Genomic DNA, 25,867 nt, shown 5'->3' on the forward strand with positions numbered 1-25,867 from the left:
AAGCGATTGAAATGAAATAAGCTTTTATACTATCTCAAAAAAAACTGTTAAAGATAATAAAGTATAATAAAGTAACCAATAGAAATTGCCTAAAATAGCCGTTTAAAATAAACTATAAAAATTCCACCCATTATCCATCGTGTTATGCTTACAAACTGTAAGTATACTTGATGGATAATGTACAGGGAATTAACGGCTGAGATTAAGACAATTCGACGGATGAGGATAAACTGTTATCCGTCGAGTCATAAAATATTCCAGAAAAATAATTGATTTTTATTAGCAAATAGTATACCGACGGATGATCAAACTCGATGGATAAAGATCATTCGTCGAGATGTAAATTTTGACTTAGCCAAAATTTCATCCAAGACTGAAAAATCAATTAAATTTCTGGCTGCATTTCAACTTGCAAATTAACTCATGTAGATTTAAGAATAATTAAGCATTCCTAACTCACTTACCAACCTTGAAAAGGTGGATTCATCCAGTGGCTTGGTAAAAATATCTGCAAGTTGCTTCACACTTGGAACAAAATGTAGTTCTACAGTACCATTCATTACATGTTTCCTTATAAAGTGGTACTTGATATCTATGTGCTTTGTCCTTGAGTGTTGTACTGAATTTTCAGTGATGGCAATTACACTTGTGTTATCACAGAAAATAGGAATCCTCTCAACTTGCAGACCATAGTCTAGCAATTGATTTTTCATCCATAATATATGTGCACAACAACTACTAGCAGCAATATATTCAGCTTCAGCTGTAGAATTAGAAACTGAATTTTCTTTTTACTGAACCAGGATACAAGCTTGTTTCCTAGAAATTGACAGGTTCCTGTTGTACTTTTTCTATCAATTCTACAACCTACATAATCTGCATCTGAATAACCAGTTAGATCAAAACCAGAATCTCTAGGGTACCAAATGCCAAGTTTTGGTGTTCCCTTGAGATATCTGAAAATTCTCTTAATAGCTATTAAGTGAGATTCTCTAGGATCAGCCTGAAATCTAGCACATAAATATGTAGCAAATATTATATTTGGCCTACTAGATGTTAAGTACAAAATTGAGCCAACCATGCCCCTATAACTTGAAATGTCCACAGACTTTTCAGTAGTGTTTAATTCAAGCTTAGTTGCAGTGGCCATGGGAGTTTTTGCAGATGTGCAATCCACTAGATCAAACTTCTTTAAAAGATTAAAAATATATTTAGTTTGACTAATGAATATGCCATCACTAACTTGCTTAACTTGTAAACCAAGAAAGTAAGTCAGTTATCCCATCATACTCATTACATACTTACTTTGCATCAATTTGGCAAACTTTTTGCAAAGTTTCTCATCTGTAGAGCCAAAAATAATATCATCTACATAAATTTAAACAAGTATACTAGAGCCATTAACATTTCTGAAAAACAAAGTTTTATCTACATTACCTCTTGTGAAGTGATTTTCCAAAATGAACTTTGATAAAGTGTCATACCAGGCTCTAGGTGCTTGCTTCAGTCCATAAAGTGCTTTCAAAAGATAATAGACATGTTCTGGAAAATTTGGATCTTCAAAACCAGGAGGTTGACTGACATAGACTTCCTCCTCCAAATCTCCATTCAGAAAGACACTTTTGACATCCATTTGATAGACCTTGAAATTGGCATGAGCTGCATAGGCTAAGAAGATTCTGATGGCTTCAAGTCTTGCAACAGGAGCAAATGTTTCATCAAAATCTATTCCTTCTTGTTGACAATAGCCCTTAGCAACCAATCTAGCTTTGTTCCTTACTACTATGCCATTTTCATCCATCTTGTTTCTGAATACCCATTTGGTGTCTATTGGATTCTTTCCTTTAGGCTTGGGCACCAGTTTTCATACATTATTCCTTTCAAATTGGTTTAGCTCCTCCTGCATAGCTAAAATCCAATCAGGATCTAACAAAGCTTCTTCTACCTTCTTTGGCTCTTCCTTGGAAAGAAAGCTACTGTATAGACATTCTTCTTGAGTTCCTCTCCTTGTTTGAACTCTAGAAGAAACATCACCAATAATAAGCTCAAAGGGATGATCTTTTGTCCATTTTCTTTGATGAGGTAGATTAGCTCTAGATGAAGAGGCCTAATTGTTATCTTGATGTGTGATTGAGTTTTGATTATTAGAAACTCCCCCTGAGTTTGTGGATCTTTGATTTGAGAAAGGGGAACTTTCTATAGGTGATCTATCTTGATTTCCAGCTTCTCTTGATAACCCGACGGATGGTGAGTTTTGAGTACCGACGGATGAGGCTGGTTGTCTCCCGACGGATAACACAGATTGCCTCCCGACAGATGAAGTATTATACAACTCGACAGATGTTGAGTTTTGTGCTTCATTTGTAGTAGATTTTTCTGCATTGTCCTTAGATACTGTTTCTTGATCACTTTCATCATCACTGTCATCACTAACCATCTCCACATTATCGAATTTGAGGCTCTCATGGTAATCTCCATCTTGCAGTCCTTCAATCTTTTTACCATCAAACACAACATGTATTGATTCTACAACAATGTTGGTTCTTAGATTGTAGACTCAATATGCTTTACCAACAGTGTATCCAACAAAAATTCCTTCATCTTCTTTAGCATCAAACTTCCCATTTTGATCAGTTTGATTTCTCAGAATATAGCATTTGCAGCCAAAGACATGAAGAAAATTTAGAGTTGGCTTCTTATTCTTGAACAATTGATATGGAGTCATGTATCTTGCTTGATTAACCAGAGAAATATTCTGAGTGTAGCATGCAGTATTAACAGCTTCAGCCCAGAGATATGTTGGCAGTTTAGATTCTTCAAGCATTGTCCTTGCAGCTTCAATAAGTGATCTGTTCTTCTTTTCCATTACTCCATTCTGTTATGGAGTTCTTGCTGCTGAGAACTCATGCATAATCTCATTTTCCTCACAAAATGCTCTCATGACAGAATTCTTGAACTCAGTTCCATTGTCACTCCTGATTCTTCTAACCTTGAAATCAGGATGATTATTGACTTGCCTTATGTGATTGATGATGATTTCACTAGCCTCATCTTTAGACTTTAGGAAATATGTCCAAGAGAACTTTGAGAAATCATCTACAATTATTAGGCAAAATCTTTTTCTTGAGATAGACAACACATTGACTGGTCCAAACAAATCCATGTGTAGTAGTTGCAAAGGTTCTTCAATTGTTGAATCAAGTTTCTTCCTGAATGATGTTTTAATCTGCTTCCCTTTTTGGCAGGCATCACACAGTCCATCCTTAGAAAACTCCACTAGAGGAATGCCTCTAACCAGTTCTTTCTTTACTAGCTCATTCATGGTCTTGAAGTTTAAATGGGATAGCTTCTTGTGTCATAGCCAACTTTCATCTTGACTTGTTTTCTTGAGAAGACAAGTAACAGATTCTGCATTAGATGAGTTGAAATCAGCTAGGTACACATTTCCTTTTCTCACACCAGTGAGAACCACTTTGTTGCTTCTTTTATTAGTCACAACACAGGCTTCTGAGTTGAAGGTTACTGAGTTGCCTTTATCACAAAGCTGGCTGATACTCAACAAATTATGTTTGAGACCATCCACTAAGGCAACCTCCTCAATGATGACATTGTCCTTTGAAATCAAGCCATATCCCACAGTATAACCCTTGCTTTCATCTCCAAAAGTAATACTTGGGCCAGCTCTCTCCTTAAACTCTGTGAGCAGGGTAGAATCACCAGTCATGTGTCTTGAACAACCACTATCTAAGTACCAAAGATTCTTTCTGTTTCCCTGATTACTTGAAGAACTTGTTTCTGTCTCATCAGACTTGGCCATTAGGGCTAGATTAACATAGCTGACATCTTCATCTTCATCCAGACCATCTGCTGCCTAATCATTTTCTTGTGTTATGAAAACCCTTTCCTTTTGTTTGAGCAGTTTAAAGTATTTTTGCTTATAATCCACAAGCTCAAACCTTTTCTTACTGGAATCTGACTTTCTACACTCACTGGCAAAATGCCCTGCCAAGCCACATTTGAAACATTTGAATTTTGATTTATCCACCATGTTTCTATTTGGCTTGGCTGCTCCAAAGTTCTTCTTGAACTTGAGCTTGGAAAATCTCCTGGAAAGAAATGCTAGGTGTTCATCAATGTCCTCCATGTCATCTTGGCTCAAAGAATCTTCATTCTCAGCTATCAACCCTTTGCCCTTTCTTTCACAGACCCTTGAAGTTGACTCAACAGCTTCCATCTTCTCTTCCTTCTCTTTTTCCAACTCAACAACTAGTGTAATGGATCCTCCTTTCTTCTTTCCTCTCTCCATCCTCTCATCTTGCTGTATTTCAAGCTCATAAGTTTTCAGGATGCCATACAGTCTCTCCAAAGTAAACTCCTTATAATCTTGTGAGTTTCTTAATGAGACTGTCATTGGTTTCCATTCCTTTGGAAGAGATCTAAGGAATTTCAGATTGGAGTCTTTTGTCTCATAGACCCTTCCATTCAACTTTAGAGCATTTAGTAGTTTTTGAAACCTACTAAAAATATCAGTGAGAGACTCACTTTCTTCATTATGAAAATGCTCATATTGCTGAATCAGGAGCTGCATCTTGTTTTCTCTAACTTGCTCAGTGCCATCACAGATGATCTGTATTGTATCCCAAACATCCTTGGCAGTTTTGCAGTTGATAATTTTGTCAAACATATCTCCATCAACTCCATTAAACAAGATATTCATGGCCTTTTTATCCTTCCTGACTTGTTCAATGTCAGGATTAGACCATTCATGCCTTGGTTTGGGGACTGATGACTCGTTTCTTGTTGCAGCTCTCATTAGAACATGAGGGCCTCTTTCTATGCAGTCAACATAGGCCTCATCTTGAGAAAGCAAATGAAGATGCATCTTTATCTTCCAATGATGGTAATTATCTTTATCCTGAAAAGGGATCTTGACTCCAACATCCTTCTTGTTCATCTTGCTGTATTGTTTTGATCTTTAAACTCTTTGTAAGTTAAGAGTCTGCTCGGATACCAATTGTTAATCCCTTAACAATATGACAAGAATTATAGAAGGGGGGTTGAATGGAATTCTTGAAACTTTTTCTTGAAATAAAAATGTTCTAACTCGAATATATATATAAGTGTGAATTGCTTAGCACAATGCGGAATAGTTACTTAAATGAATCAAAACATAAGTAATTAAAAACAAGAGTCTTTAAAAACTTTCTGGTGGATTTGAATGATTCCACCAGAGATATATAATATATATCGAGAGAACTCTGTGTGCAAAATGCTCACAGCTACTTACAAATATTGAACAACTAAGAATGCAGAGAAATACTAAGAATTCTGCTTACAAATATTTCTCTGCTTCTATCTCCGATTATTTTCTAGTTGCTACTTCTTGGTTTATATATATCACAAAGATTACAAAGTAATGAGACAGGATAATAAAACAAAAACTATCTAGTCTATTACAATGCTACTTCATTACTCTATTCCAGCATCTTTGAATATCTTCATAATAGCATGGAAATGACAATGCTTCTTTGTTCTCGAAAACCCAGTTGAATAGGCTACCGCATTCCATTTGCATCCACTCGACGCATGTGACTGTGTTGTCACTGTCAATAGATATTTGAATTCTTTATTCGTCGGGTTCATGATCATCCGTCGAGATATTGATCATCCGTCGGGTTGTTGATCATCCATCGAATTCATTGTTTGTTCATCCGTCGGGTAGCAATCAGGCACTTGACTTCATTTCACTTATGCAGAATTACAAGACATCATCTATGTATAATTAATTAACCTATTCTGCATATCTAACTAAAGTCAACATGACTTAAGTACTACTACAGATACTAAACAATGTGTATGCAGAAATGTGCTACAGACTTATTGTTACATAAGCTACTCACTCGATGGATAATAAGTCATCATCTGTCGGGACTATATTGAGTCATCCGTCGGGACTATAAACCTTATCCGTCGAGTGCTACATAATTTCACTAAGTAGAATCTACTAAGGTGTTTTGTTTATGTAATCATCAAGTACACAACATATACACAACAAAAGCAATCCGCAATGATTCATTGAGGAAGCCACATTACCTTTCATAATGAATCATTGTGGAAGCTACCTCACATTTCGCAGTGAATCATTGTGGAAGTCACGTCACCTCCCGCAATGATTTATTACTAAATAAGTACAACATCCTTGCATTATATTCAAATTATGTTGTCAATATTAGATAATTTAATTAAAAAATTATTATTTTATAAATTTAATAAAATTATTTATCACTGAATAATAAAATTATAATACAAATATCTAAAATTATTAGATTATTTTAAGAAACGCGTACCCCGAATCATTTTTGATTCATATACATGATAGCTTTTAATTCATAAATTCATGACACCATGAGTTTATGATAATTTATGAATCAAAAACCATCTCGGGTGCACATTTTTTCAAAATATCTAATAGTAGTATTAGTGAAACAAGTATTATTTAATAAAAAAAATATAATTTTATTATTTAGAAAATATGTTTCTTTTAAATTTATAAAATACATTTTAAGGATATAAATGTGAACATAATAAGTATACTTCCAAAATATCCTATTTATTATATTTGAAAATATATTTATGTGTTTCAAATTTAAATGTACAAAATTTTCTATTTCAAAGAAAAATGATAGAATCTATATTCAAATTACTTCATTCGTGATTTTGAAGTGTTAAAATATTTGTAATACGAAATTGTATATTTTTCTTTTCTAACTGGATATTATATCATAAACAAAGTATTCTAGAATTAAAATTATATTTGTTAAATATTTTTGTTATTTTTAAGTATACTTATTTGACCATAATAAATGGTAAAATAAACAATATTTATGTTTAAAAAGTAAAAAAATGATATCAAAAATTCTAATAATATTAACAAGTTGTATCAAATTTATAGTTAATTTAAATAATTTCATAAAACAATTTACTACAAAATAAATTATTTTAAAAAAAATTCAAACACTTCTGCAATTAATAGTGCTTGTAATATCCGGGATATCGCGTGTAATTATTTTTATCAATAAATGATTATTATGTGATTATTATGTGAATTCTGGTGAATTATCTGTTGATTGATAATAATATTTAGATGTATATATGTGATAAAATGTGAGTGTGTTAATTTTATTAGGTCTAGAATAAAATATAGATAATTAAGGTATTTTTCTGGTAATTTTTGGAGTATTTATGATTTTATATTAATTTATGATTTTATTAATTATTTTCTGAATAAATACAAAATTATTTTAAAAAGCCGGGAATCGTCCAACCTCAACCGGTTTTACGTTTTTGCAACCCGAAAACTCCTTTTTAACCTAATCTGGTAATTTCGGACATTTTCCGTGTTTTGACTTTTTCGATCCGGATTACGATTTGACCCATGCGCGTCCCGATGCACAATTTTCGATACGATAATTGTTTTGATATATCAACAAAACCCGTATTCCCGAAAGACGGGATAATATTACATTATTTTCGTATAAAGTGTTTTATAAAAGGCCCGGTTGGGATAATTATCCAATACAAGTATTAAATCGGATCGTTTTTGTAGTTACTTAGCGGCTAAGTAACTAATTTAACGATCCAAAATGATCCAACACGAACCAATATTCCATAAATATATATAGCCCTTTTATTATTTCATTTTATTCAAATAATCATAATCGATTAGTAACCATATAAGAAATACAGAGAAAAACCCTAAAAATATTACGTTCTTGAGAATCAATCGTACAAACGAAGGCGTTATCAAACTCCGATTCGGGCGTGCAACATATCAAAACGAAGCTCTCAAAAACCTCTTTCTGAATCAATCATCTGTTTTTGTGCAAGAATCAAGGTATTCTTCTGATTTAAATAATTTATTTCGAATTATTTATGGATTAAATTATGAAAATTTGTTCTTAATGTTGTTGATATGTTTTGATGATTCCATCGTGTAGATAATCTTTTTCTGATCATTTTGGTATATTATACTTCAAATTTGGAGTTCAATAACATGCCCAAATTGTTGTTTGATTACTGGATTAAAGAAATCAGGATTTTAATTATTTGAATGTTCTTAATCCAAATTGGGTATTTCATTTTTATTGAATCTCGGTGCGAATGAGTAGTACCAATGAATAGATCGTTTGAAAACAATACGATTGGTGTGTACAAGTTGATTCGAGGACGCCTGGAAGCTGTTAACCGGAAAATCAACTCGTGACGGCGTCGGAAAACTTCGACGAGGTTTCCCGGCCAAACCACGGGTTGATTGATCTATTTGAAAGCAGAAACGGGCTCCTGGGAATTAATACTACAGTTTTGCTATTTTTCAGCGTGTTCTGGGCAGGGGTGGGCGACGGCCGGCGGTGTCGCCGCCACCAGCGCCGCCAAGTCGTCGGAGAAGACGACCTAATTACAGATTGGCCCCCAAAGTTTTGCTTGACTTATATTTTTAGTATTTTAGTTATAAAATCTTTCAAATTTAATTTTATTATAAAAATGATATTTTTATTATTTTAAAAATCAGAAAAACATTTATTCAATTATTTTAAATTCAGAAAATTAATTTAAATATTTATTTATTCAAAAATAAATTGAATTTATTTTATTTATTAATTTTAATTAGTTTTTAATTATTTTAAATAATTAATTAATTTATTATTAATTGATTAATTAATTTAATTAATTATTAATTAATTATAATTAATTTAATAATTAGATTCAATTATTTAAAATTATTTTAAAAATTTTGAAAAATAATTTCGAGCTTTAAAATATTATTTTAAATTATTTTCAAGACTCGATAATTATTATAAAATTATTTTAAAGTCAGACTCAGGTGTTCGAACCCTATTATTTAATTATAAAATGATTCAGAGTTCCGTTTAAATTCCGAAAATGTTCAAAAATTCATATTAAATACCTGGAAAATCATTTTAACCCCGAATCTTCTTTAAAAAATTATTTGGATTAAATATCTTATGTGCTATGTGTTATACGTGATCCAATTGCTGTGTAATATGGTTGTATGTGCATTGTTTGACGGTTTTATTCATAACTTTCAATCTGTACGTCGGATTTGGGGGAAACGAAGGGTAGTCAGAAGCTCGTAACAAATAGAATGTGATGAGACCTAGTATTGATAAGTGCATGTGATATTTAATAGAGGAAGCGAGACGTAGAAAAGGAAAGCAGATAGTCAGTGGGTGGTAATCACCTGATAAGTGCTAGTAAAGTGAAAGCGAATTGATAAGGCAAGTGTTTCTTTTCCTCTGGATTATATTGCAAGTATTTTGGAACGCTCTTCATTATGTTGCAATTACTCTAAACGGTTATTATTCTATATTGCAATTACTTTGAAGTACTTAACCTAAACCCTGATTCTTATTGATCTCGAGCCATAAGCCTGTTTCTTCATAAACCGTTGATTGTTGAATTCACATATACAAGCCACACCTATACGATACTACTCCACAAATACATACCTAACACATACTGATTCCTGATACGAAATTGCTTATCATACCAACCCTTATATATTGTGTAATAGAAGATAAATTCTTGTAAATCTTGAACCCTTGGGTCTTCTGCTTTTTGTTTCTTTCCTTGATTGAAACCAAACCTTTATGATTTCCTGGTTATTTCATGGAATTACAGACCATCCTATGTTTCAAAGTAAATATTGTTTATGATTCAACTATTGGGTTACATTGCTTATCATATTGTGATTCTAGAATTGGATTGTTTTTGAATATGGACCAGATTCGTGGTTATAGTAGGCCAATGTGTGCCTTGGATCCAGTATATAGAGCAAAGCTGGGAGCCTTGCTCGGGGTTAGTGTATGACTGATCAGCAGCCTAACCTTGTTTTTTTAAATGAAAATGAATATCCAATTCTATTCATTGCTTATCAGTAAACTTGATTCCTTATTTCATTTCAATTGATCATTGTTAATCTCCGTTACTGTCTTTGTGACTTGCTGAGCTAGTTAGCTCACTCTTGCAAAACTGTTTATATTCTTTTCCAGTGAAAAATGAAACTGGTGGTAGCGAGGATCCCCAGACAAATGTGCGAGCTAGGTATCCAGGTTGAAATGGAATAGACTAGCAGATGATGTTTGGCTTGGTTGTGTTGATAGTTTGTAATAAAGTTTAAACTTCAGTCGTAAGATAAATAAACTGGGATTTGGTACGTTTGTGTAATAAATAAGATTGTGGCTTGTGGAGATACTTTAAACTGCGTTGATCCATGGATTATGGTAAGTAGGGTCATTTCACATATGTTATTATATTCATAACAGGTTTAAATATGGTGTGTGTGTGTGTGTTGTGGGCCCCAAACTTCTGACCCGGGTTTGGAGGGTGTTATAGTGCTTCCGCAATGATTCACTGCGGAAGGTGTAGAAACTTTTTAAATTTCGCGCGTCACTGACGCGTTGGTTGTTTAGAGCCTTTAATACTCCTTCCGCAAAGAATCATTGCGAAACGAGCCATAAATGCACCTTCACCTACCTTCTTTTTCCCCCCTTTTCACATTTTTCTTGTTATTTTTCACCTTTTTTCATTTGGAGCTCAAGATTAAAGGTGCGTTTTTCTTCCTTTTTAATGGCTTCGCATTTGTTTAGTTATTCAAGTTTATCTAGTGACTCCGGTTTATCATAAACTTATTATAGATGATGTTAATAAATTGATAGATGTTGATACTTATAAATATAAATCTAAGAAAAAATTGGATATGGATGATGATGTTGATTATATGAAAAAGTGGAAAATGGTGATCTAATGAGAAAAGGAAAGCAAAAAATGAATAATAGTGATTTGAAGATGATTTTAATATAGAAGAGAAAATGAATATAAATGATGATAGTGATGCTAATTGTTAGGTCACACACACTGTAGAGGGGGTGAATATAGTGTAAAGTACAATCAAATCGAACTTTAATATCTCAAGTAACAGAAAACAAACTTTATTGAAACAATAAACTCTGTTACAGTATGGAACTGTTATCTCTCAGTGATGAACAAATATCACGAGAGCTGCTAGGGTTACTACGAATAATCTTCTCGAATATGATAACACTTATAGTGTAAACCCTATGTCTGTGTTTATATACTACACAGTTGAAAGGAATATGTCCTAAGTCCAATCATGTATTAGGATTTAGGAATAACTTTTTATGTAATCTGTTTTGATTTCATTGATATTAATAAAAGACTAGTTTTGTTTTTATTACGGGCATTATCTATTTAAGTGTTTAAATAAGATATACCATAGTTTAGAGTAAAGCTTTTTATGGATTATGATGAGATCATAATAGTGAGACCTAAAAGATGATAACTCTAAACTTAAATAGTTCCTGGTCATAGGATTACTAACTGGTAATTAATAATCCGCAAAGATCGGTACATACTATGCTTGCTTCATTATGAAGGATGTCTGTTCTCATAGACATTTGTGTGGTGACACTATAGCTAGTATGTAGGTGCTTATTATAGAATAGGTTCACTGAACATGACTCGCACAGCTGAACAACTGATGGAGTTCACTCACGTGTCAGCAGTTGTTCACATAGTGATAGTTGTACAAGTATCCTTAGACTTGAGGTCATCATAGTCATCTTGTGTACACTGAACTATGCTTTGGTTTAGTTCTTAGTCTCCAGGGACAATTATTAGGGCTCTACTAGGTATAGGAATTTGTACATGAAGATAGTGTATGATCAATAAAGGATCTACCCCTTCCAGTGAAGGAAGCGAATGTTCAAGGCTGATCCACTTATGCTAGTTCAGGAATCTCTGGCCAGAGTAAATAAAATTAGAAAGGAGTTTCTAATTTGCATGGAACTAAGCATAGTAAATGGTAAGCAAGTGATTGAATTAGATAGCCTTGACACGAGTTCCATGCCTTGTATTTAATCAGGACATTGTAGGGTAGAAGGAGTTTATTGTACGGTAACTATTCACTGAATAGGTTCTTGGTATTCTAAGCAGTGAATTCATATTATCCGGATAGTCACGATATGCTGAGAAGTATCCCTCACGATGTAGAATAAATGTGATTAATTAATTAATCATATTTAATAAATTAGAGAATTTATATAAATAATGATAAAATAGTTTTATTATTATTTATTTCTACTACTGGCTTAATATTGAACCTACAGGGTCACAGCATAAAAAGAGAATGATTTAATGGTGGAGGAATTAATTAATAATGGCTAATAATTATTTATTTGTGAAATAAATAATTAATTGGCAAATTTAATAATTGATTAAATGAGATTTAATTGATTATAAATTAATTAAGAAAAGTTCTTAATATTATTAATTAAGGATTTAATTTTTTGAAAATTAAATCAAGAGAGAGAATTATTTCTAAAGTGTTTAGAAAAAGGATTAATAATTAAAAGGTGTTTTAATTATTAATGAGAATAATAAATGGGATAATAATAATAATATTTATGGGAAAATTTTAGCTGAAAATTTTGCCTATAAATATACTATTATAAACCCTATTTTTATTCTAACCCCAATTTTTATAAAAACCCAATTCTCTCCACCTCCTCCTCCTCCTAAAACGTCATTTTCTTGGTGGATACCGGTGGAGTGCTTCACGTTTGAGGAGCAGCTGCTAAGGATCTCCGATCGTTGCTTTTGGATCGCATATTAAAGGTTAGTAATCGATCCCTATGTTTTTACCACGATTTTCATGCTTTTATTTGGATTTTTTTATGTGTAAAAAGTGTTTTACCATGCCTCCACTGCGATTAAAATCCAACAACAGTTACAAGATAATCACTAATTGATATGGAATATAATTCTGCTTCCTAAAATATATCAATCAGATATCTTTCCTTCCAAGTATTCTATTCTTCATAGAATTCCTTCTTCATGCATATCTCTTCTTATGCTTATCTCGATCTTCTTTCCTTTAATCAGCTATTGTCCTTATCTGAATGTACTTCAGCACTTAAGTTCTGATATCCATCTTCTGATGATTATATCCTGATAATATAAGTACTGATATCCTTAAGTCCTAACTTCCAGTAATACTGATTTATCCTGTTTAAGTAAGATCTGAAAACTAAACATAAATCATATTAGCCATGACATTATCAAATATATTCAACACTAATGATGATGTTGATGATGTTAATAGAAAAGAAAAGTTTGTTAATGTAGATGATGATGATGATGATGATGATATGAGTTTTGAAAAAAAAGTAATAGGTTTTCAAAATCAAATATGAATAGTGTTGTCCCTTATGTTGTGATGCTTTTTAACACTTTGAATGAAGCCAAAAAGTTCTATAGAGATTATGGTAGAAGTATTGGATTTGAGATTATTATTAGGAGTACCCATAGATATTCAAAGGGAAATAGTGTATCCTCGCGCTTGTATATTTGTTGTAAGGGTGAAAGGTTAGGTTCTACGAAAAAGAATGTTGAAGATGAGAGAAAGGTAAAAAGGAGGATTAGAGATGTAATTCCAAGAAAAAATCTAATGCCCGAATGTGTGTCACTCACGGGGTTAAAAAGGGTAACTGAAAAATAAATTTGGTTCAATTGAAGCATGATCATGATATGGTAGCTCCGGATAATGTACAATTCATGCAAAGGTCAAAAATTATTGATTCGGTGACCCGAGCATTGATTGAGTTATTTAATAAACTGGGGATTAAAACCGCTCAAGTGATGAGATTTCTTGGTGAAAATGGGGTGATGTAGAAAAACTTGGTTTTTCAAATCAGGATGTTCGTAATGTCATTCGTGGCACATAAGTAGTAAGTTTTTCGAGAAATTGTCGGTTTTTTACACATAATATTCAGATTTTAAGGGGGATTTCAATGATTATTTATACAAGTCGCTGTCACCCATGAAATTCGTTGGTAAGTGTGAGGTTTTGGTTGAGAAGTATGGAATCAAGGAACATGTTTGGCTAAACAATATGTATGTCATAAAAGATCAATGGATTCGCGCTTACACAAAATAACATTTCTCCGCCGGTATGACCACCACCTCACGAAGCGAATCCATGAGTTCATTTTTTAACGAGTATGCAAAATCTTCAACCGAGTTAAAAGAATTCAGTGAGAATTCACAAAGGGCTTTAGAAAATCAATACCTTAACGAAGTTAAAGCCAATTACGAGACTGAATACAAGCAAAAAGATTATTATTTAATTCCGGGTTTGAAATTCATGTTTCGTCTATTTACACAAAAGAAATGTTTTGACAATTTCAAGAAGAGCTTAGAAAAAGCGCATCACTGGATTAACTTTGTCAATTATTACATCCAGCTCAGATGCTCTCATTCTTTGTAGATTTGAGAGAGACACCTGCAGACATCTGTCCAAACCACAGTCATTGACACCGGCTACTATCCTCTTCTCCAGAAAGTTGTCAACATTTACTACTAACACGCTTAAGAATTTGATGTTGTTAACCAAAGCTCTCTCGTAAGTGATGTAGTTGTTGGCCAGAGAGACTCTTAGAACTTCCAGTAGCTCATTGAACTCCTTATTTTGACAGGGTCCTACTATAACGACTCGTACATTTCTGTAATATTTAAATATGTAATTACTAAATAATTAAATAAATAAACTATGTGTACGGTTCTGTCAGCTGGATATTATTTTTGTTAATATTTTTATTAATTATGTGTGATTGTTGGTGTTCGAGGATCATTTGTGTATTTAGTTGTGATGCTGTGTTATTTGTTTTATAGTTAAATGTGATTTTATTCAAAATTTATTTCCATAAATATTTGGATTGTCTCTAAAATCATTTTTATTGCTTTACAATATTATTATTATTTTTAGGAATTTATAAAATTTAGAAATCAATATTTTATTATTTATTTATCTTTAAATAACTTTCTGATTGCATTTAATTGTAAAATCAGCATTTAATTCTAGAATTCTTCAAAAAATTACGATATTTATATTTTATTAAGTTTGGAATATTTCAGGAGTTTTAATTATTTTGGAGATTTTTAGGATTTATTTGACCCGCGCGTTATTTTGTTTAATTGTAGAGATAATGGTCTAGTGTACGTCTTAAAAATGATTTAAAAATCTTGAAAATTTTGTTTAGTTAATTGTTAATTATTATGATAATTTTTAAGTTATTTTGGTAAAATTTTAGAATTATTTTTACTCGTAATTTGCTCGTTAAGGTACAAGTTTCATGTTTTTGGGGGCATTCAGAATAAGTGTTGCAAATAAAAAAAACAACACAAACAAAACCCCCCAACCCCTGTTCCTCTCACGCGCCCCTAATTTCATCTCTCTCGATCTCTCTACGCTTCTCTCTCTCTCTATTTTCTTCTCCTTCTCTCTCTGTTCCTTCTCCCTCCGTTCCTCTGTTCACCGCCCCTGTCTTCCCCGACTTCTCTCCTTGTTGTCCTCTTGTTGTTTTCCAGTAAGCCGGTGTCACTCCTCCTTCGGTGAAATTTCCGCCCCTATCCCTCTTCCTTCTTATTGATTTCTGCATATATATGAATATATATGTATACATGTTTATCAGTCTTGTCCCTTTTCGATTCCTTTGCCATTGCTGCCGCCTCCTCGGGTTTTTCCCGCGAGGAGTGGCGGCGATATGGTGATGATACGTGCTTGTATATGTTATGCTTATGATTTTTTGTTCCTCCCTGTCCCTGTGTTTGCTGCTTTGATCTGTTTCTTCTGGTTTGCCCCTTTTTCGTCCACTCGCGCTTGCGCTTGTAGTGGTAGGTTGAAATTGTTCTGGTGATTTTTTCTGCAATAAATTAATAATAATATTCGAATGAAGTTACTTGATTATTTGATCAAAAATACTTTTTCGTGCGGGATTATAATAATTAATCGGTAAAACTCACGCAGGACGTCTGATAAACGGAAACCCGTGACTTTTACTGCCGTCAGCGATGAGCCTCGGTGAGCCGACGGTGGGCTATGATGAATATTTCTGAGTCCTACGATTAAAAATACAAATTATAAAATACGATTACAACATAAAAATATGAATAATGATGATTAATAAGTGTATTTAATTGGTGTTTATAAATTTGTGAATTGACATTGTTGGTTGAATCGGTGGATGGGACTTGGACAATTGGATTTTTAGTGATTGTGTTGTGATTGATTTGACATCGGGATATTCGACGGGTTAGCCGATAATCAAAAGAGGTGCTTCCCGATTTTCGGAAAATTAAATTACGGAAATACGAGGCCGTACCCAATGACTATCGGAACGTCGATCGGTTATATGTAACTACTTTGTACGAAACCTGATTATGTGTTGTGATGAAATACTTTGAGAAAACCGATAACCTTAATTTCGTAAAAAGACAAATATACCTATTTTCTGAAAACGAACATCGAACTGACTATCGAAGATGCGAACCCTAATTGATACGTGTATTATTATATTGAGAATGTTACGAGTCGGGTTTGTTAATGTACAGGTAGATTGTTAGCGAGGATAGTCAAGCATATTCGGACGTTTAATTTAGGATATTTCGATTCCTGTAGGTTCCGGTCGAAATCCTTAGCATCTCGGTCGGTGCAAAGCCAACCAGTAATAGTTGTTAAAGTGTATTGAGGCAAGTACCCCTGACCATATCTTTATGGTTCAGCATATATGAATATACTGTTGTTTTATTCTCATAGTGGAACAAAACGTTTTAAGTTACGTATCCCCTGTGTTCAAATTGTTTTGTTAACTTGTGTTTTGGGGGAAAAGTAACTTCTGAAAATGTATATCTCTAAATTTTGAAAAAAAAAATGAAAATGTTATGGAAAGTGTGCTGTGATATAATTATTTTGACAAGAGATAGGTAAGTCATTTGGAAAACTGGATAAAAATGATCAGATAATTGGATGAGCGTGCGCAAGGGCCCGTAACGGCCAGGAAGATAGCGTAAGAGGCGAAGTGGTTGCGCACCCTATTATAACCACCAGCCCAGCGTGACAGAGACCTAGCTAGTCTCTGAGTTCCGGAACAAATTTCGTAGGATAGCCAAGATAGAGTTGTCCTATGGAGATAGCCTGATCAGCTGTCTCACCAGGGATCATCCAATACTTTTATATCTGAATGTGGTTTTATGGTTCCCGTAATGGAATAAGTGATTTTGGGTCCTTGTAACGGGACAAATGGTTTTATGGGTTCTGTAATGGGACGGAATATTTGAAAATGAAAGTAGCATGCTAAAATTGAACTCTGGTATTTACACAGCATAATTAATGAAATATTTTATAGGGCATGCTAGCTATTGAGATCCAGTTTTTAACAGTTCATCAATTTTCATCTGTTTTCGCTTGTTTTACTTGTTCTCTACTAACAAGTTATGATTTCTGTTCCTACAATTGTTTATTATAAACTGTCTTAATTAATATTCATATAGTGGTACTGCTGAGCGATTGATCGCTCACTCTTGTAAATATGTTGGTATATTTTTGCATTGCATATGCCTAGGAGATGTTTCTGTCTTGGTAAGGTCCAGTTTCCAGTTCCTCCTGTATTGAGCTCCTCTGAGTGTGTTGTGTCAGACCAAGTGCGGTCTGTGAGTTGCTGTAGAATAATAGTTATGTCAGGTTGTTTTCATTAAGTTGGGTTATAATAAGTGTGTAACCTAAATTATACTTGAACCTGGAAAAGATCTTGCGGAAGGGTTGTTTATATTGAAATAAAAGTGCGTTGATTGTATTATAATTGTAGTTTAATATTGTTAGTGACGTCAACTCCTAACCCGGGGTTGAGGCCGTCACACCTACTGCAACTTTCTGGATCCTGTCTTTACTAATATCTTGAGAGAGTTTTAATTGTATAGAACTTTGACCAGAGTGAGTAGTAGATTTTCCAGCCTCTTTAGATTGTGAAGATTTACCAGCTTCCTTGGACTGTTTAATCCTAGTTTCTATCTCCCCCTTAGTCTTGTTGGCAGGAAGGAGTAGTGAATTTGGAATTTCTGGCCTCACAGCTTCCGGAAGAGCATGGAAAGGAACATTCATAACACCCATGATAGCTCCCAAATAAACTAAATTCCGCATTTGAAGATGTTTGTGGGAGTCTACCGAAGTCCGATGTCATTCTGTTGACTTTGCACTAGAGAAGTGAGAATATTGACCTGAGCTGTGAGTGAGTCAGTTGAGGCTTGGAGAGTTGAAACTTGGTGTTGTAGAGATTGAATCTAGAGATTTGTTGATGTAGACAATGGTTGTTGAGATCCTGAAGAGAGAGAAGTACCAAATGTAGACTGAACTGATTCCTTGATGCCCTTCATCAAAGGAGCAGATGGTTTATATCTAGCTTGATGAAGTTGATCCAGTTTGACCCTTGTGTCATTGTTACTGGTAATATGATTCTAGAAAACTTCATGTAGAGCCACAAATGACTGTTTGAGATTGATACTTTGCTTCATGCTAGTCATATCAAACCTTGCCGTTTGATCAGTAAATATCTGGAATTTATTCTTGATCTCTACTTGAGTTGGCACAAGGTCATCAAGCTTGTCTTTCACCAACCTTCTTATCTTATTTTGATGGTTGTCCAGAGTCTGTTGGAGTGCTTTACTCATGAGATGAAAAGCTTTGAGTTGAGATTTGTAGACTTTTGTCACAACATCATAGACTTCCTGTGGACTGAGTGCCTTGGCATTGCTTCCCAATATTGTGATATATTCTTCTCTAAATCTTGCCAAGACCTCATCCACGCTTAACCTAAAGTCCTTATCTAACCAAGCATCCACAATGCCATCTTGTTCAGCTTCATTGACAATTTTCTGTTGTTGATCTTCAAAATCTATTTTGTAAGAAAACAATATTGCTTTATAGTCATGATCGGAAATGTCTGTTGTAAGAAGCTGTTGTGTGATGTTGGCAAATCCAGAGAGTTGATCTACTAGAAGATTATTCATAGTGATTGGTTGAGCCAGAGCATCCTGGAGCCATTGGGATATTAGGTGTGAAGGTTGTTGAGAAGGGTTTGATGTAGATGGTAGGTCTATTTGAGTTGAGGTAGATGGTTGGGGTTCAAGAATATTACATGTGACAGATGCCACAGTTTGACTCACAGTTGGAACTGTGATTGTGACAGTGTGTTGTTCACCAATAATGGGAACCTCCAATTGAATTGAAGGGGATTTGACCAGGTTACTGTCATGTACCATGACCTCAAAGCTTGCTCTTCTTGCAAAGAGATGGCACTTGAATGTGCTAGACTTGCCTCCCCTATAACAGGCTCAGTGGTAATTGGACTCCTAGCTTCAATTATTAAGGCAATTTCAGCTAGGATTTTGAGGGGAGTTGTCCCAATATGAGGAACCTCCAATTAAATTGGAGAGGATTTAGATAGCTTTTCCTCAGGAGTACTACCCTCAAACCTATCAATCTGTGAAGATTTTTTAGCATATGAAGGTGCTTGAGTAACTACCACAGGGTCTTCAGTAAAAACTGATGAAACCCTTGTGTTTGTGTTGATGTCATCGAGGTCTACTCCAGAGTGTAGCCTCTCACCAACTAAATGTGGTTCCTGGGTGGTGATCATAGTTTCTTGAACCATGTCACTTGATTTTAGCAACACTTGAGAATCATATTCAAGTGTCTCATTGTATGAAGAAGAAATTTTAGAAATGAGATTTGAGATTTCAGAACTGAGTGTTGGCAGCTCCCCTTGAATAGATGAGGGAGCTTCAAGAGATGTGCTATCAGTGTGTGTGTCATCCTTATTCCTTCTTTCATATACTTGAATATGTCCAAGTGCTGGTGCTGACTCTTTACAAGGTGCACAAGGGAGAGTGCTCTTTTCAATAGAGACACCCTATTGAGAGGATGCCCCTAGAGTCTGTTTGATTCCCTCCTTTTCAACTACATCCTTTTGGGAGAATGCAAAGATGGCTTGAGTGGTCAACTCAGACTTCTTTACCTTCTTTGATTTCTTGACCAGGGTGGACTCTATTTGTGATTGATCCTCATCACTCTCATTAATAATAGTTAGGGTTACTTGTTTTTTCTTCTTTTTACTCACTTCACCCTTTTGAAAGGATGAAGTGGTTGGTTTCCTAGCTTCTAATGGTATAGAAGAAAGAGTTTCAATTTGGGAAGGCCCCTGTTGGTGTTTCTGTGTTTATTCTTTCACAGGCACAAGAACCATAACTGTATTAGATTGAACATTTGATCTCATATCAGGCATAGGCACTACAAGAATAATGTCAATAGACATCACACATTAGACATCGGTTAACTTTGCCACTGATGTTAAAAGAAATATTGACATCACCCCGTGTTTTTGTGATGTCTTTGTTCTTTGTAGACGTCGGTTATAATTAAACCGATGTCTAAAATTCACTAAAAAAAAATAATTTCACGCCCACCTTTTCTTTCCCCCTTAGTCAAATTTTCATTCAGTTTTAGTTCTAAATTCCCCCCAATCCCAAAATTCTCCCCCCTTAACCAAATTTTGGTTCCCCCCAAATTAATCTTCAGATACAAAATCAAAACAAAAAACTAAAAAATCAAAACTAAAAACTAAAAAATAGTCTCTCTCACTCTCTCGAACCTCCCTCTCTCTCTCGAACCTCCCCCTCTCTCTCGAACCTCTCTCTCTCGATCAAACCTCTCTCCCCTCATAATCTCTCTAAACTCCGGCCATCATCTCACCATCACAATCTCTTAAACCTCTCTCTCTCGAACCTCTCTGTCTCGAACCTGTCTCTGGAACCTCTCTCTCTCTCTTTGAACCTCTCTCCGCTCCCAATCTCTCCGTTAAGCCTCTTTCAGTTAACCTCTCTACTTCGATAAGTGTTGTATCTACTTGAATCGAACTGGTCTTCTCTGCATGAAGACCAGTTTTAAAAGTTGAGGATTTTTGAATTCAAAACCCTAATTTTGTAATGTGGGGTTTTTTCTAATTCGAAACCCTTATTTTTTTTATTAATTTAGTGTCTAAACTTGTTGCTAATACTTTTCTTCTTGTTATATACAGGACCTAATCTGAGAAAAAGATTTAGAGCTTTAGGTAATTTGGGTGTTTTTTGGTTGTTCATTTGTATTTTTGTTTTTTTTTTATTTTTGTAAATTGTGTAAAGTTAACGATCCTTTCATCTCTACTGATTACATGGTATTTTTTAACTTCAATCCTCATTTTTTTTGCTTTAGTTGTGATTTGTGATTTGATTTAGTGTTGTTTATCTTATTTTGCTCGTTATAAATGTTGATCTATTATTTTATTACGGATATGATTAGGTTTTAAATGTTTTGATTTGGTGCTTGGTGCTTGTTATATATTTCATCTCTTGATTTAGCTCTACAACATCAAATTGAATTGTAGCAATAACTGTAAAAATGTTATATGTAATGTGTGCAATTTAAGGCTTGTACCTTTGATTTGGATAAAAGGTGAAGCTATTTACACTTTACACTTCAATGTCTGGCTTTTTTGTTTATATTTTTTTAAATTTTCTGCTACACAAGACTGCTATGGTTCACTTAATACTAAGATTTGTGCTTGCTGAAAATATATAATATACACTCGTTTGCATTTCAGGTGACATCCATGGGCAGTATAGTGATTTGTTACGACTCTTTGAATATGGTGGCTTTCCTCCTCAATCAAATTATCTGTTTTTAGGGGATTATATGGACCGTGGAAAACAAAGTTTAGAAAGGATATGGCTCTTGCTTGCTTATAAAATTAAGTATTCGGATAACTTTTTTCTTCTTAGGGGAAACCATGAATGCGCCTCTATCAATAGAATATATATATTTTATGATGAATGTAAGCGCCGATTCAATGTTAAACTATGGAAAACCTTTACTGACTGTTTCAACTGTCTTCCTGTGGCTGCTGTTGTTGATGATAAGATATTGTGCATGTATGGTGGTCTGTCCCCTGATCTTAACAATTTGGATCAGATCAAAAACCTGCCACGTCCAACTGCTATACCTGACACAGGTTTGCTCTGTGATTTACTTTGGTCAGATCCCAGTAATGATGTCAAGGGATGGGGATTGAATGATAGAGGAGTATCATTCACCTTTGGCCCTGATAAGATGTCAGAGTTCTTAGCGAAGCATGACTTGGACCTTGTTTGTCGTGCTCATCAGGTAAACCAATAATTTTCTCTTTTTCAACAATTAATTTGCATCGGAGTTGATGACTTGACGTTATGCTTGTGCAGGTTGTGGAGTATGGTTATGAATTCTTTGCTGAAAGACAGCTTGTTACCATATTTTCCGCTCCCAACTATTGCGGTGAATTTGATAATGCTGGTGCAATGATGAGCGTTGATGGAAATTTGATGTGCTCTTTCCAAGTACTGAAGCCAACTGAAAAAAAGAATGTATTGCAACTACCACAATTGGCAAGACCTGCTACTATTATTAACTTAGTTTATTTGTCACTTCTTGTAGTGTTTGCTTTGCTTCTTTATATTTATATAAAGGGTCTTTCTTCAAGAACCATCATCCGAATGAGAAGAGATGGAATTCTGACTATTGTATTTACACATATAGTCCCCTGTCCTGGTGTTTCAAACGTCAACAATTAGTAAAAGTCAGTTAGCCTTAAGTTTTAGACGGCTATGTTGGTGTCATGCTGCCAAAATTCTCATAGTTGTTTGACTTGATTGCAGTATTGCTACTTCTTTATATAATGACTATTAATTTATTCCTATATAAATATTACTTGTTTTATTTCCTATTTAATTAAGGTTCCTGCTAGAGTTGACTGATATATTTTTCTTTTGGTGTTGGATCTTTCTTTCTGCTCTACGCGTCCTATTTGTTTTGATAAATTTTTTTATATGTGATCTCAGTTGATAGGTGGGGGAAGTGGCTATGATTATAAATCAGTCAGAAGATGGACTACTCAAAGGAAGTTGGGATACAGTCTCATTGAATGTGAAAAAGTAATTTGTGTGTGTGTGTTAATTATTGTTACCCTATTATAGTTGGGATGCTGACAATATTTCTTATCATCATTATTAATTTCAGATATTTGTCCCTATCCACAAAGAAGCACATTGGTGCTTGGCAGTAATCAACAGGAAAGATGAGAAGTTCCAGTATCTTGATTCTCTTAAAGGATGGGATCGACAAGTAATAAAAGTTTTGGTATGTTGTGGGTTCGCCCCTGCCCTTCAAATTATTTGTCTACTTGCATACGTGTAAATTAGTTTTAGTAGACTTTAGGTTTGGCTAATCTAGCATGGTTGTTAATGCAAAGCTTCCTTATCTATCTTATGTGAAGATTCAGTAAATTGGTTGTTAAAGAATGAAGAGGAGTTGCAATATAACTTGTAAATAGAACAAGACAAAAAATGGTTATTAAAATTTTATAGTGAGCACACAAAAGACTGTTGTTAAATAACAGTCTTGCTGACTGTTGTTTTTTAACACATCTGTCGCTTAGGCTTCTTTATAATTACTTATATCTAGTTTTCTTATCTTTTCCTTAAATCTAATCTGATTCAAGATAATAATCTTAAAAATGATTTTAGAGCCCTGATTTGCTAACTCACAGAAAAGGCAAAATATTTAAAAAGGTGGATTTTGATCAAGTGAGAACCAATAAATAAATGAGAACCAGTAGAACCATAAACACACATATAAATGAGGTTCAATAAACTGAAAATATCAGTTTTTTTATATATAATGACAATGGCTCATATGGGGTTCACTGTTTCAGAATTAGGGTGTAGAATACGCACGGTTTAAGCTTCCTTAACGAATGTGCAACTTAACTTACCATTCCAGAGTTGGGTTTTACCATTCCAGAAGAACGCGGTTTTAGCATCTCTAACAAGGTTCAATGCATCTCGGTGTTGAACCTTTCTTACCGTTCATGTTCTTATTCAGTGCCCAACTGTAGCTCTATGGCTGCTTATAGCATATCCCAAGATTTAGTGTCTGAAATTAGTAATCGCATTGAATACATTGTTTATTTCGATAAATTCTTGTAGACAAAAATTCCTTTGGAAGAGACACGTCAGAAGATCTGGCCCGTGGACTCGAAGGTAGGGAAATAACAATTCAACTGTTCTTGTACACAGAAGACTGAGATGTTTGGGTTCTCTTTGTTTTAAAGGCAAATAACGCATATATCTTTCCTGGACTTGGACTTGGTTTGGTTATGTCTGGTGCAATCCGCATGCACGATGAAATGCTTCTTGCAGCTTGTAAGTACTGACACTCCATTTATAGGACCATGGAATTACATGTTCTAAATATACCATAATTCTTCCTATTAATAATGCTGACTGCTGAACTATAAATTGCTAAGTATGAACCATAATTGTTTGATAACTAGACGCAAACTATGTCAACTGAGTGCGTAAAAGCTTATTATCTGTGAATTTTTTTAAACAGCTGAAGCTTTGGCCTGTTAAGTAACACATGAACACTATGATAAGGGAATGACATTCCCACCATTTTCTAATATCAGAACAATATCCGCTAACATTGCAGCTAAAGTTGCTGCTAAAGCATATGATCTTGGTTAGTATCTTTTGTATCATAGATTTATCTATTATCCATCTATTTGCCATCCTAAAACATAACAAATTTGATGTCTCACAGGCTTGGCAACACGTCTTCCTCGACCAGAAGATCTGGTCAAGTTTGCTGAAAGCTGCATGTATAGTCCCAACTATCGCATTTACCGGTGAACTGTCAATTAACCTATGGCTCTTAGCCTCTTATAACTAATAAAGTTCCTCGTGATCATGATGTTTGGTTTTCCTCTGTGTTAAGGGAGCTTCTGTTTGTGAATTTGGAATAATCAATGGATGTTAGTTCGTGGAAGCAAGAATTTGTAGAAGACCTTCCTGAGCAAAAGAACGGGTGCGGTTTGCCTTTTTTTTGTCTATCTGTATTGTTCCTTTGCTCAAAAGAGTAAGCTGATATATGTGTTGTTTAATGAGGAAACTTTAGGAATTTAAAAAGGTGTAAATGGAGAGAATATTCAGTAATAAAGACCTTTCTTAGCAGAACAACGTGTGCTTTTCTTTGCTCAAAGTAGTAAGTTAAGATATGTGTTCTTTAAGGAGGAGACTGTTGGAATTTAAAAAGTTGTTGCATAAACAGGGAGAATATTTTGTAATAAAGAAATTTTACATGTGTGTTGCATTCTTTCAATCGTTTAGAGCTCCATGAATAATAATCCTTTAGTTCTTATCCCCTGTACTGATTGAATCATGCTTATCAGAAATGCATTTATATTAGGGAGAATGTGTGTGTGGTCTAATTAAGAATACTCTCTCGCGATCTCATTCAGTTTTCACCATGACTATTTAATAGGCACTCAGGAAGAAGCAGCAGAAGCGTATGACATTGCTGCTATGGTTCCCACCATACTAACTGGCCTACTATCGCATTCCAGCAAACGAAGTCTCCAATTACTATGCACTACCCGTACGCTGATCACCAAAGGCTCTGGTGTAAACAAGAAATACCAGATGTCGATTCTTCCTCCCAAAGCTATCAAGGATTTCACCAACTTCAATTAGGCAGCAGTAACCCCAACTTTTATCAACCTTCCGTGCTGCATATGTTTAGAAGCGAGAATGTAATAGTTTAGATTTCAGATCATATGTTTTACTATTTTAGTTGACGTTCTCAGACAATAATTATACAATTAGTGATGTAAAACTTTACACAATTTGGTCTATAAACTTCTTACACATCACTTTCAATTCAGAAAAGCTGATGTCAAAAAAGATAATATACATCACTTTAAGGTAAAAAACCGATGTCAAAGAAATCCAGGTTCAAGTCTAAATGAAACATAGAAATCACTTTGTTTCAGATAAAACTGATGTCAAGTAACATTATAAACATCACTTTTAA

General features: G+C 34.3%; 1 protein-coding gene across 1 annotated transcript; it reads left to right on the top strand.

Annotated features, from left to right (window-relative positions):
- Positions 1-21,556: 21,556 nt before the first annotated feature.
- On the top strand, positions 21,557-22,569 carry LOC141666164 (serine/threonine-protein phosphatase PP1 isozyme 3-like; the record flags this gene model as incomplete). Its single annotated transcript, XM_074472158.1, has 2 exons — positions 21,557-22,126; positions 22,201-22,569. Coding segments are annotated over 2 exons (939 nt in total), but the record flags the coding sequence as incomplete, so codon positions are not given.
- Between the last annotated feature and the right edge of the window lie 3,298 nt (positions 22,570-25,867).

This window comes from Apium graveolens, chromosome 6, assembly GCF_009905375.1.
Source record: "Apium graveolens cultivar Ventura chromosome 6, ASM990537v1, whole genome shotgun sequence".
NCBI lineage: Eukaryota > Viridiplantae > Streptophyta > Magnoliopsida > Apiales > Apiaceae > Apium > Apium graveolens.